Source organism: Miscanthus floridulus, chromosome 19, assembly GCF_019320115.1.
Source record: "Miscanthus floridulus cultivar M001 chromosome 19, ASM1932011v1, whole genome shotgun sequence".
Taxonomy (NCBI): Eukaryota; Viridiplantae; Streptophyta; class Magnoliopsida; order Poales; family Poaceae; genus Miscanthus; species Miscanthus floridulus.
In genome coordinates this window covers 88,474,264-88,487,465 of record NC_089598.1, presented here as the reverse complement: position 1 = coordinate 88,487,465, position 13,202 = coordinate 88,474,264, and the positions used below count along the sequence as shown (strand labels likewise).

The 13,202-nt window shown below is 48.3% G+C and overlaps 1 protein-coding gene across 1 annotated transcript; it reads right to left on the bottom strand.

Annotated features, from left to right (window-relative positions):
- Positions 1 to 185: 185 nt before the first annotated feature.
- LOC136527313 (ESCRT-related protein CHMP1-like) lies at positions 186 to 2,852 on the bottom strand. Its single transcript, XM_066520001.1, has 2 exons — positions 2,034 to 2,852; positions 186 to 379 (listed from the first exon to the last, which is right to left on the bottom strand). The coding sequence occupies exon 1, from the start codon at positions 2,676 to 2,678 to the stop codon at positions 2,064 to 2,066; it is 615 nt and encodes a 204-aa protein (XP_066376098.1). The 5' UTR covers positions 2,679 to 2,852; the 3' UTR covers positions 186 to 379; positions 2,034 to 2,063.
- Between the last annotated feature and the right edge of the window lie 10,350 nt (positions 2,853 to 13,202).

The following is a 13,202-nucleotide window of genomic DNA, read 5'->3' as shown; positions in this document are numbered from 1 at the left end:
TCGCTGGCTGGGCCACTCAGGGGGCACTGTTGATATGAACAGTATTTTTCTATAAAGAGAACAGTATTTTTCAGCTAGAAAAGTATTTTTCTCTCACAGCAATCCTCACCCCAATCCAACCAATATTTTGGCTTATTCAAGCCGCCTGCCGAACAAGCCCCCAGACAGCAACAGAGAATCACATATGTTCGCAATCGCGCAAATTATGGATTTTATAGTACAATATGACAGCAAAGTTTCCATCAAGTCCACAGACCCCACATGGCAATGCCAACACACGCCTTCAAGCATAACAGTATTTACGAATCTACCAAACATGAGTAGCAGTCCACAGGACACTGGGTAATTGCGGCTCAACAGCATAAAGCATGAATCGCATCTGCAAAAGAGCAGACACCCACATTAGCATACAGAAGTTTGGTTCCATAAGTCAAAAGCATTTCTAAACATATAGAAGCTGAGTCAAGAAATCAGAGGAAGAGGTCATCCAGCCTCCAATAGTTTACCAAACAGAAGTTGCAGGACATTTGCTGAGGATTTATGACTTGCTATAAACAGAAAAGGTTAACAGAATTAGCTCAAAAGTATGAATTTGAGCCAATACTGCTTATATGCAAGACAAAACCACTAGCAGTGTACAAAATGCAATGTGTGCTTGAGAAATATTCTTGTACACCTGAGTATACAATATAACTAGCAATGCATAAACATTGGGGGCACCTCTGTCAAATAGGAAAGCAGGAGTTTTTTAGTGTCAAATAGAAAAATTTCTCTAACAGAGGCACACTACTTTATCACACACTGCAACAGGCTCTGCTTATTCTGTGAACGTGCTATAGATTAAAAAAAAAAGGGCGTACCCAGTGCAGAGAGCTCCCGCTCTGTGCGGGGTCTGGGGAAGGGTGTCAGTGGCAAGCCTTACCCTCGCCTGTGCAATGCGAGGAGACCGCGACTCGAACCCGGGACCTTCCGGTCACAGGCGGTAAGACTCTACCGCTTGAACGTGCTATAGATTGATTAATAATATTATGGTAATGGTATAGAGTCAATTTCGTACCAACCTTAACTTTGTGATGCAAACAATAACCTTTTACAGCAAAGAGAAACCATTATCTTTAACACATTTTCTTTGATTCAACACAGTGAGACTAGTCACGTGACAGTTCTCTATTTAATTTTACTACATCTCTACCGAGCTTCATCTCATACTTGTTCATGCCTATATGGTTCAACAAAGTCAGAACCGTGTAACAGCACCATCAACAGTACTGCTGCAAGTTCAAGAAGCTTTATGCATTTACACTATTGTTCCCACAATATTTTCCGAAGACACACTTAGGCTTTAGCTGGCAGTTGGCACTAGCAACTAACAGAACAGTAAGATGAATGTGGAAGAACACAATAGGCGTTCATGTGGTCAGCTCACTAAGACAAACAGAGCTTGGATATTACCAGGCACAATCACATATGTGCATGGTCCTCAGTGTCATAACTCACAAATATATTAATATGACAAGTGCTTTTCATAACATAGCCTTAACACATGAATGCCACTTTTTCGAGATGCTACCTAGAGAAATTTCCATCTATGGCAGTATCAGGTTCGGTTATAATACTGCAAGTCTGTAAATCACCACTTAACCTCCATGAGAGTGGTTTTAGAGAGTGCTATACTGCTTTAACAATGTACAGACAATAATCTCATTAACACTAACTCTAGCAGTTGTAAGGTTATTTATAAATGCAAGATATAAGAAAAGAGCCCACTATATATTTTGTTCTCTTTAGTTGTGAAAGATTGAAGAGAAGGTGCGCCATTATTTGCTAAAGCCATCTGCCCTAGAGTACAACTCAAACTCTAAAAAGCTTGGTTCGACAGATAGTAGATATACATACAAAACCACCTTCACTTGCAATTGGGCACAATGCTATCAAGCAACACAATCATGGTAGCAGTTCTTCAACAGTATTCAAAGGCTACCGCAGCAGAGCATAGGTTAAGTGCGCGAGGGCTAGGATGAATCTATCATCACCTGAAAAGGCTGAAAGCCTGAAAGGCCCTCTCAGCCGCGGGCCTTAAGCTCGGCGAGGCGGCGAGAGAGGTCATCCTCGTCGACCTTCTCCTTATCCTTGGCGGCAGGGATGGCGTGGGCGGCGGCCTGTGGCAGACCGACGGAGACCTCGAGCCCGTAGTCGTCGGCGACCTGCTGCATGAGGCTGTTGACCTCGGTCTCGGGCGTGGAGAGGGAGGTGGAGCCGGCCATGGCGCCCTCCATGAACTCGGCCTGGACCTCCATATTGACGAACTGGCGCTCGAAGTTGTCCATGGTCTCGGACATCTTCTGGAGGTTCCCGGTGCCGAGCGCGGAGTCGAGCGACTTGACGATGGACTGCATGGACTTGCCGATGACCTGCATCTTGGCCTGCGTGTCGAGGCGGGCGACGACGGCGTCGAGGCGGGAGGCGAGGCGGAGGTAGTTCATGTGCTCGGTGCGCTTGCGGATGGCGTTCTCGGCGTAGATGCGGGCGCCGTCCATGTTCCCCTTCTCGATCGCCTTCTTGACCTTGAGCTTCTGCTCCTTCTCCTCCTTCTCGCACTTGCGCGCCTGCCGCTGCAGCGACTTGGAGGTGAACTTGAGGTCGAAGATCTGGTTCATCAGCTTCTCTGGGTTCCCCATGGTCGCCGGCGAGCGGGGCTCGCTGGGGCTGGGATGGATCTGGGATTCGGCTAGGGTTTGTGTGAGATTAGGAGGAGATCGAGGAGGGGGATTTGTGAAGGCTCGTGGAGGCGAGGAGGGGAACGAATGGGGATTTTTTGACGACGAGCGATCGGGTTGTGGGGTCGATTCGATTTTGATCTGGGCGAAGACGACCACGCGGTTTAGGGGCAACACGGTCATCACATCGATACGTGCGTGGAGCGTTAAATATAGAGGAAAAAAAACTAATTGTATAGTTTGGATGAAAATTGCGAGACGAACGTTTTGAGCCTAATTAGTCTATAACTGAACACTAATTGTCAAATAAAAACGAAAGTACTATAGTAGCCAAATTCTCAAAATTCGCTAACTAAACACGCACTAAGGCTTTGTTTAGATTGCAATTTTTTGCAATCTGGACACTGTAGCACGTTTCGTTTGTATTTGACAAACTTTATCCGATCATGGACTAAATAGGCTCAAAAGATTCGTCTCGTGATTTACAACCAAACTGTACAATTAGTTATTTTTTTATCTACATTTAATGCTCCATGCATGCGTCCAAAAATTGATGTGACGAAGAGAGAGTGAAAAAACTTGAAATTTGGAGATGATCTAAACAAGGCCTAAGCAACGATGTTGTTTGGGGAGGACGCCCGTGCGGTGGGTGCGTGTGGCGGGCTGGCGGCCCTGGCCGTAGTCCGTAGATGGTGTGCTGCGTGGTATAAGCATTTAGATAGAAATCACTTCATATGACTGTTTGGTCAGCTCGTAAGATTTGTAACTGAATTTAAATTAGAAGAAATCAGGCATTAGGTATTTTTTGCAATGATAATGATATGATTAAGATGTCCAGACGGATGGACGCCTCCCACCGCTCACTCCCACAACACTTGTGCCCCTCTCTATTCTTCTCCCTTCGTGTCCTGGCCCACACCCGTCGACACGGCCATAGATGCTTCCCTAACCGACGGAGGCTCCTTCCACCACCCCCGCGGCATCCTCCTCTCCCACCCCTGCGTCCTTATCCATCGGGAGCGTCCAACGCCCGTGGACCCAGTGGCCCTTTCTCCCATCCTGGCGAGATCTAAGCAAGCCGTTGACCCCTCTCCTACCCCGGCTGGCGGTGCTCTCCTTAGATGAAAGGTCCTTGTTTGGTTTTGTTAATTGAGTGACAACCTAGGTGGACTAATTGTGTTTATGTGAGATACACATGTGATTAGTCCATAAGTACATGTGTGTTAGCAACATATGCCGTGAAGGTGAAAATGGTTTGGAGATGTTGCAAAGCTCACACATGTGATGATGAAGGAGCTTATTGCACATGAGACAAGACATTGAGTCATGTGATCAAGGTGGAAAAGATCAAGACAAGACTTGGCTTGATGGACCGGTTGCAAGCGTGAAGGGCAAGTCGGAGGCTTTGGAGCGATGGACCACGTGGCGGTAAGCTTGAGCAAGACTTGGCGCTGATGGACGAAGGCAACGGTAAAAAGCAAGTGAAGTCAAGATCGATGAACCAATATGATCACGTGATGATATGAAGTGGATCATATCATTGTTGATCATGTTGGTACATGTGTTGCATCGATATTGGAGGAGATGGAATAAAATGCGCAAGGCAAAGGTATAACCTAGGGCATTTCATTTCACCGGTCATAGGTGTGTAGAGAAGTTGATGACCGGGTTTAGGATAGATGGCCGTACTATCAAGAGGAGAAAACTTGTTTGCATATCGGTCATCTAGTGCCACTCGAGTGATCTAACTTTGCATCGTCGCTAGGATCGAGTGGCGTGGCAAGTTGAGTGGCTAACATCCTTTGTGAAATGATTGTGAAAAGCTAACACACATACACATGGTGGTGTTGGCACATTTACAAAGGAGATGAAGTTGGAGTTGATATGATCAACTTGGAGAAGAAAAGGAGGGAGTCGCGCTGGTCAGAGAGTTACCGGACGCGTCCAGTATGGTGACCGGACACGTTCGGTATTAACTAGCGACTCAGCGACCGGACGCGTCCGGTCACCACACCGGACATGTCCGGTGTGAATCCGCGTGGTCGACGTTCTGTGAACGGTCGACCGGACACTGGCAGCGTCCGGTCATGGGTGACCGGACGCGTCCGGTCGGACCTAGGTGCTTACTGGACTCGATCGGACACAGCGGCTCAGCATCCGGTCATGTCTGCTTCTACGTCCGGTGTGAGCGTTCGGTCGGACATGTCAGAGAGCCATTGTGGCAACGGCTACTTTGAATGGGACACGTGGCGGTCTGTGAGCGACCGGACACGTCCGGTATAGCGACCGGACGCGTTCGGTATGCACGTCCGGTGCGTCCGGTGCAGCGTCCGGTCAGCCCGAAAAACGTCCAGTGAAGGGGTAACGGCTAGTTTAGCCCTTAGGGCTATAAATAGAAGTGGCCTTCGGCCATGGCTGGGGCTGAGCACCTAAGTGGACTTAGTGTCTATGCTTGTGAGTGCTTGGGAGCCCTCCATCACACATATGCTTGACAGTGATCATTCGATTGTGTGAGTGAGCGATTCTAGTGCGATTGCATCGTGAGGTTGCATCGAGTGGCACTAGGTGATCGAGTTGCAAGCCGGTGGTGCTTGTTACTCTTGGAGGTTGCCACCTCCTAGATGGCTTGGTGGTGGTCTCCGTCGAAGCCCGCAAGAAGCTTGTGCGGCGCTCTGGAGAAGTGCTTGTGAGGGGCATTGTGCTCGCCCCGCGGGAGCCACGAAGAGCAACTCTAGTAAAGCGTGTCATTGAGCTACCCTCACTCAAGGGGTAGGTTCTTGCGGCGTCCGATATGTGGGCTTAGCGGGTGATGCTAATTAGCCGCCGAACCACCAAGTGAGCGGTCGACACAACGGGGACTAGCGTGTTGGCAAACACGTGAATCTTGGGAGAAAAATCATCATGTCAACCTTGTTCTTCCCGTTGGTTTGCATCCCCATTACACAAGCTTGCAATTACTTTTATACATATTAAGCTTGTGTAGTTGCTCTTGTAATTAGATAGCTTGTGTAGCTTGCTAATTACCTTCTTACTTGTGTAGCATAGAAGTAGCTCCCTTGCGTGGCTAATTTTGTTTTAGTAACCTTGTTAGTCACATTGCTTAGTTTGTGTAGCTAAGTATTTGCGCTCTCTAATTAGGTATTGGTTGCCTTGTTATTGAGCATTGCTAGTGAGCTTAGTTAGCTTTGTGCTTTTGCTTACTAGCATGTGTAGGAGCTCTCTTGTTTTTTAAAGTACTAGTGGCATATGTTTGTGTAACCTTGCTCCTAAAATTGTTTAGGAGAGCTCTAGCTAGCCCGGCACCTTAGTTGCATAATTAGTATCTTTGCAAGGTGCTAGTGAACATATATAGAGGGGTGTAGTCTTATCTAGACCGATTATTTTAATTCCGCATTTATATCAGTTAGCCGACGTGATTAAGTTTTAGAAAAGACTATTCACGCCCCTCTAGTCGCCATCTCGACCCTACAAGTGGTATTAGAGCCTGGTCTCTCATTTGTGTTCTTCACCGACCCGAGAGGATGGCGTCTAATGGGCTAGATGTTTATGAGGCACACATTTTTTATGGCACAAACTTTGCACTTTGGAAAAATCACATGCTTGATCATTTTCATGCAAAGGAACCTAAATTTTGGTGGGTTGTCACAAGTGGTCTCACCCATGTATTGGACCATAGAAATCTCACCAAAGCTCAAAGAGTTCTCTATGAATTTGATGCACATGCTTGTTGTTTTCTAATGGATGCTTTAAGCTTTGATTTGATGAAACAAGTAAACATCAAGGGAACCGCTCGTGAGATATGGGAGTCCATTAAGGAAACATTAGGTGATTCCTCCACATGGGATGATGGCAAATTCAAGAAGGAGGATGAGCCCAAGAAGGAGGTGCATGAGTATGTTGAGCATAACCACAATTTGGTGATTGTGGAAGATTGCTCCACCTCATGGTCAAGTGATGATGATGATCGATCTACTATAAGTTCACTTGACAAGGTTGATAATGATGCCACAAGTGTTGCAAGTGATGATGCTACCCCATGCACACTTGATGGTGATGATGGTTCATGCTCAAGCCATGATGAGGCTACTACATGCTCTCCAACCACACCACATTGTCTCATGTCACAAGGTGACACTAAGGTATCAAATGATAATGTGGTTGATCATGTTGATTCATATGATGAGCTTGTTAATAAACTTGCTAGCATGACCGTGTCTTTAGAAAATGAGAAAGCTAAAACATTGAAATTAGAAAATGAAAACTCATTTCTAAAGAACTCTTGTGAAGAACATAAGAAATTACTTGATGCTTATAAATCTTCACTTGATGAGCTTAAATTGAATCATGAGACACTACTTGCATCTCATGATGAATTATTAGAAAAACACGCTTCTCTCATTAAAGTGTCTACAAAGAAACTTAAAATAATGAGAGCTTATCACATGGATCAAATGATAAGTTGCAAAATGTTGCTAACCCTTGTGATGTAGGCAAGAAGCATGTATCCACCTCTTGTGATGATTTATTAGATATGCCATGCTCTTCACAATTAGATGCTTGTTCTACTTTTATGTCTTGTGAGACTAACCTTTTGAAGGAGAACAATGAGCTAAATGAACAAGTGAAGAAATTGAGCAACAAGTTAGAGAGATGCTACAACTCTCAAGTCACCTTTGAGCATATGTTGAAGACTCAAAGAAACTTTGGTGACAAAAGTGGAGTCGGCTTCAAGACTAGCAAAGTCAATCATCAAGAAAGCCGCAATGACATAAGTGGCATTGGCTTCAACAAGAGCAAGATCAAGGAAAAAAGATGGGGCAAGAGAATATATGAAAGAGAGATGAAGAAGCAAGAACAAGAGAAGCTCTCTCATTTCATGTGATTCAAGTGCCATGAAGTGGGACATCTTGCAAATGGTTGCCCCAATGAAGAAAAGCTCAAGTTGAAGAAAGAAGAAGAGAGGCTAAGGCATGTGAAGTGCTTCAAGTGCCGCACTTGGGGTCATCCTACCTCAATGTGCCCAACCAAACAATTGGTGAAGCAACAAGTGAAGCCTCAACCAAAGCCACAAGTTGAGCAAAAGAAGACACCCCAAGTTCAAATCAAGATCAACCATGAAGATGGTGGTGACTTGATGATAAAGAAGAAGAAAACAAGAAGGGGTGGAAAGGCTAGGCATCCAATGCAAACTCAAGATGTCAAGATGATGAGTAAGAATGAAGATGAGAAGAAAGATTATGCTCACATCAAGTGCTTCAAGTGTGGAAATATGGGACACTTTGACTCTAAGTGTCCTACCAAGCTTGAGAAGAAGGCTCAAGCAATTCATGAGAGGCAAGGCAATGATAAGCACCACATGAGCAAGGAAGAGAAGGCTCAATCAAAGAGAAAGTGCTACTCATGCCGGGAAAGGGGACACATGGCACATTCACGTCTCCTAGGTGACATTTCTAAGCCTATTTCAATTATTGATAATAATGTGCTTAGAAAGGATGGTAATGGTACATCTATGGTTGCTATTACAAAGCATCCCGCTACTCATACTAAGGCGTTGCCTAAGTATGTTGCTCCTAACTTAAGATGACCCAAACTTGTTTGGGTACCATCAAAAAGTGGATGATTGATTGTAGGTACTGTGGGGGTATTAACCCCTATACCCTTACGGCTAGGCTTGGGCCAGCCCGGATCAGTGGGTCCGGTCCACCAAAAGATGACGCGTGGCCCGGCCAACCTGTTCGGAGTCTCGCGCAAGGAGTCAAGGCAGATTTGGCGATCAAGCAAGATCCTGGTCGGTTAGAATAGGAATCCTTATTCGGCCACATATGGCAATTGTAACTGGCTAGGATTAGTTCCTAGATCTGTAACCCTGCCCCCCGGACTATATAAGGCGGGCAGGGGACCCCTCTAAAAACATCTCTCATTAACATACAGCAATACAATCAGACGCAGGACGTAGGTATTACGCCTTCTTGGCGGCCGAACCTGGATAAAACCTCATGTCTATCTTGCGTCACCGTCTTGTTTGTGGCTTGCGCATCTGTCTGCCGACAATCTACTACCTTGGGCATACCCCTAGGTAGACTGCCGACCATATTTCATCGATAGTGGCGTGCCAGGTAGGGGGTGTGCGTACTGCTCTCCAAGCAAATAAGATGGTCATCATCCCTGGCTCCATGGCTATGCAAACAGCCTCATGTTCCCCGTCGGCCAGATCACTTGGACCACCGGCTCCAACGACTTCATCGCCATGACCACGGAGGAGGCGTGGACTCAGTCTACGCCGACCACTGCTTCACCTGCATCGGCTACGGCTCCGACCACGGTGGATACGGCTCCGACCACGGTGGATACGGCTCTAACCACGACGGATACGGCTCCAACCATGATGGATCTAGCTCCGACCACGGTACATCTGGCTCCGACCACACCTGCATCATCTTCAGCCACGCCGACAACCCGTCATCCGCTTCCCCGCTACAAAGGGAAGCAAATCGACAACACCGACCTACTCGACTCCATCGATCAGGTCAGCACCAAACTCGCTGAAACCCTAGCTCTGGTAAGTACGATTCAAAGTCAACCTAATGAGCTGGTAACCGCTTCCCACAACAGATCTACCTGACCAGCTCAGACCAGTCATCCTGCATGACTCGGTACAGATCTCATGGTCATATCTACTCCTGAAGGGCGCTCCGCTCATCGCCGGCCAGCCTCCACGACGGGTCTCCGGCTCTCCAAGTACGAAGCCTCGACGGAGAACTACCAGGCCCAGCTCTACGGCCTACGAAACGCTGCCTCCAACTACGCGTACAACCTACAACGCCGCTTGGATCTGTGTTTTATGCACCGACCTCGGCCGAAGCCACGCAACTTCATCAACATGATCCGGATTGAAGATTATCAAGAAGGATCCATCCACACGGTCCAAGAGGGTGACTCCAGCTCCTCGTCTAGCATCACGTCTGATGCCTCCGTCCACACCAAGCTCTAGCATCATGACGATGAAGGCGTCGAATACGATCTGGATATCCTAGACCACGCCTCGGGGTTCTCGCAATTCCCGTCTTTCCCACCAAGGCGAGGGAGTTTGATCAACGTTGTCAGCAATGATGAACCACCGGCAGTTGGCGAAATAGAACAAGAAAGGACTGCACGCGAAGCACGCAATATTGACCGGTTTAATTGCCGGTAAATCGAAGCCGAAGCAGACCAGGAGGCACGACGCATAAGGGTCCAGCCACGCGACCTTAACAATGCTTTCGATAGGGTAGGGGACAAACAGGTCTTCAGAACTCCAAGCGCCAACATAGCCGTCGCCATGGTGAAATGCAACGGCTACCCAACACCCTGGAAACCCAAGCAGTTCGCGATGAAATACAAGCCTATCTGACGGCTGCTATGGCCCAGACCGCAGAGATTGTAAATCAAGCCTGGGCTCCATCCATCTCAGTCGAGTCAAGCCACAGCCGCCAGCACCCAAGTCGCTCACAGCCACTCAACCAACGTGGCTCACGCAACAACGACCCATCAGACAACCGTCAAGGCGGAAATGGTGGCCATGACGGTGGCCAGGATGACAACCACCGTCAGGACGACAACCGCCGTGACATTCAGGATGATAACCGCCGAGACAACCGCGACAATCGCCACGATAACCACGGCCGCAGGGCTAATCCAGATGGCAATCGAGATCGCCGCGATGGCAATAACGATCTCCACCATTACCTTGGTGGACGCGATCTGCGCGCTCGCATCAACCAAAGAACCGACGATCGAGCATCCCATGAAAGTTATCGCCGTATGGAATATGACACTGCCCATGGCCCACCGGGTTTGAAGCAGTTTACTCCACACCTTCGCCAAGTCATATGGCCCAAGAATTTCAAGCTTGAGAAACTTCAGAAGTACGACGGTAACGAAAACCCCGAATTATGGGTCATGCTCTATGAAACTGCATGCAGATCAGCCATGGCTGACAAGCACGTCATGTCTAACTATTTCCCAGTCGCTGTTGGCCATGCAGGTCACCAATGGCTAGTCAGCTTGCCGGCAAACTACTTTGACTCTTGGCAGGAGCTCAAGCAAGCCTTCATCGACAACTTCATTGCTACTTGTGAACAACCAGGCAACAAATACGATCTACAACAGATTCGAGATCGAAAAGATGAGCCACTGCGCGAGTACGTCCGGCGTTTCTCGGAGATGCGCATCAAGGTCCCATCAATCTCCGACAACAAGGCAATCGAGGCTTTCATCACTGGCCTCCGCTTCCACGACGCCCTAAGGGACAAGCTCCTCCGCAAGAGACCTGAATCGGTCACAGCACTCCTGGCCACCGCTAAGAAATATGCGGATGCCGACGACGCTAAAAAGATAATTATTGAAGAAGCAGGAAGGGTTCCATGCTCCGACCACCCCCCACACCACGACGACTACCACGGCAACCGTGGTCGAAACGACAATTTTGACCGCCGCAACCAGCGCAACGACTCCCGCGACCACCGCGACCAACGTAATCAGCGGCGTAACCGCCGTGACGATTACAGGAGCAAGCGTGCTCGGGAAGACGACGGTGAGGTCAACACCGTTAAAAAGGGTGGCGGACGTCGTAACTATGAAGATGACTATGCCAAAGCATTGAAAGGGCCCTGCCAGCTTCATCCCAAGTCAAACCATACCATGGAGAATTGCCGCGTTCTCAAGTCTATCTACACGCGTCAACAGGCTCTGGATACATCCGACAAGCCTAACGACGCAGGGGAACAGCGCAATGAGGATAACGATGACGATGATGCAGACCCTCGTCACAAGTACGTCAAGCCAACCGATCGCGTGCACACCATCATCGGAGGCAAATTGTCCATCGAGACCAAACGAGAACGCAAGCTGCTCGCCCATGCTTGCTTGAATGTGGCCAACACCGACAACCTCCTCACCGATCCATGGCTCCCTCCGTGGTCTCACCGCGAAATCTCCTTCAGCAGAAAGGACCAATGGGCCGTAATACCTGAGCCAGGGCATTTTCCTCTGGTCCTCGATCCTTGTATCAACAAGCTTCAGTTCGATAGAGTACTGATCGACGGCGGCAGCTTCGTCGATATACTGTTCAGGAACAGTCTGCCCGCCCTGAAGATAGCTCAGGCGGATCTCAAGCCGTACAAGGCACAGTTTTGGGGTGTTCTCCCCGGACAGAGCTCTACACCTCTTGGGCAGATCACGCTACCTGTGCAGTTTGGGACCCCGAACCACTTCCGCATCGACTACGTCAACTTCATGGTCGCTGACTTCGACGGCACCTACCATGCTATTCTTGGTCGACCGTCACTCACCAAGTTCATGGCCATACCTCATTACAGGTATCTAGTGCTCAAGATGCCTACCGAGAAAGGAGTTCTAACCCTTCGAGGCAACGTGTACGCAGCTTATACCTATGAAGACGACAGTTTCAAAATAGCAGAGGCTCACGACCTCTCTATTCGCATGGCCAAGACCATGCTCGACGCCAAGAAGACCTCGACCGACCACCTGGAGATCCCGGAGCTCGAGGCTCCATGCAAGAACATCAAGTCCAAGGAGCACAAGGTGATCCAGCTGGTCGACGACAATCCCAGCAAAACGGCCCTTATCGAGGCCAACCTGGATCCCAAATAGGAAGACACGCTCGTCAGGTTCTTGAGGAGCAACGTGGATGTGTTCGCATGGAAACCTGCTGACATGCTCGGTGTACCTCGAAACTTGATCGAGCATTCCTTGAATGTCAACAGCTAGACCAAACCTATCAAGCAGAAGCTACGACGGTTCGCTCACGACAAAAAGGAGGCGATTAGGATAGAAGTTACATGGCTTTTGGCAGCCGGATTTATCAAAGAAGTGTATCATCCGGAGTGGTTAGCCAACCCGATTCTTGTACGCAAAAAGAATAATGAATGGAGAATGTGCGTTGATTACACTGATCTCAACAAACACTGCCCTAAGGACCCCTTCGGCTTACCTCGCATAGACGAGGTCGTAGATTCAACCGCCGGTTGCGAGCTGCTTTCCTTTCTCGATTGCTACTCTGGTTATCACCAGATCGCTCTCAAAAAGGATGACCAGATCAAGACGTCTTTCATCACGCCTTTTGGCGCCTACTGCTACACGACCATGTCGTTCGGGCTCAAGAATGTCGGGGCTACCTACCAATGCGCTATACAGGCTTGCCTCAAAGATGAGATAAAAGACGACCTCATCGAGGCTTATGTTGATGATATAGTTGTCAAAATCAAGGAAGCACATACCCTTGTTGACAACCTGGAACGCACCTTTACAGCCCTTAACACATTCCAGTGGAAATTAAACCCAAAGAAGTGCATCTTTGGTGTTCCTTCTGGCATACTACTTGGCAACGTCGTCAGTCACGACGGCATACGCCCTAACCCAGAGAAAGTCAAAGCTGTCTTGGACATGAAGCCGCCCAAAAAGGTGAAGGATGTTCAGAAGCTTACC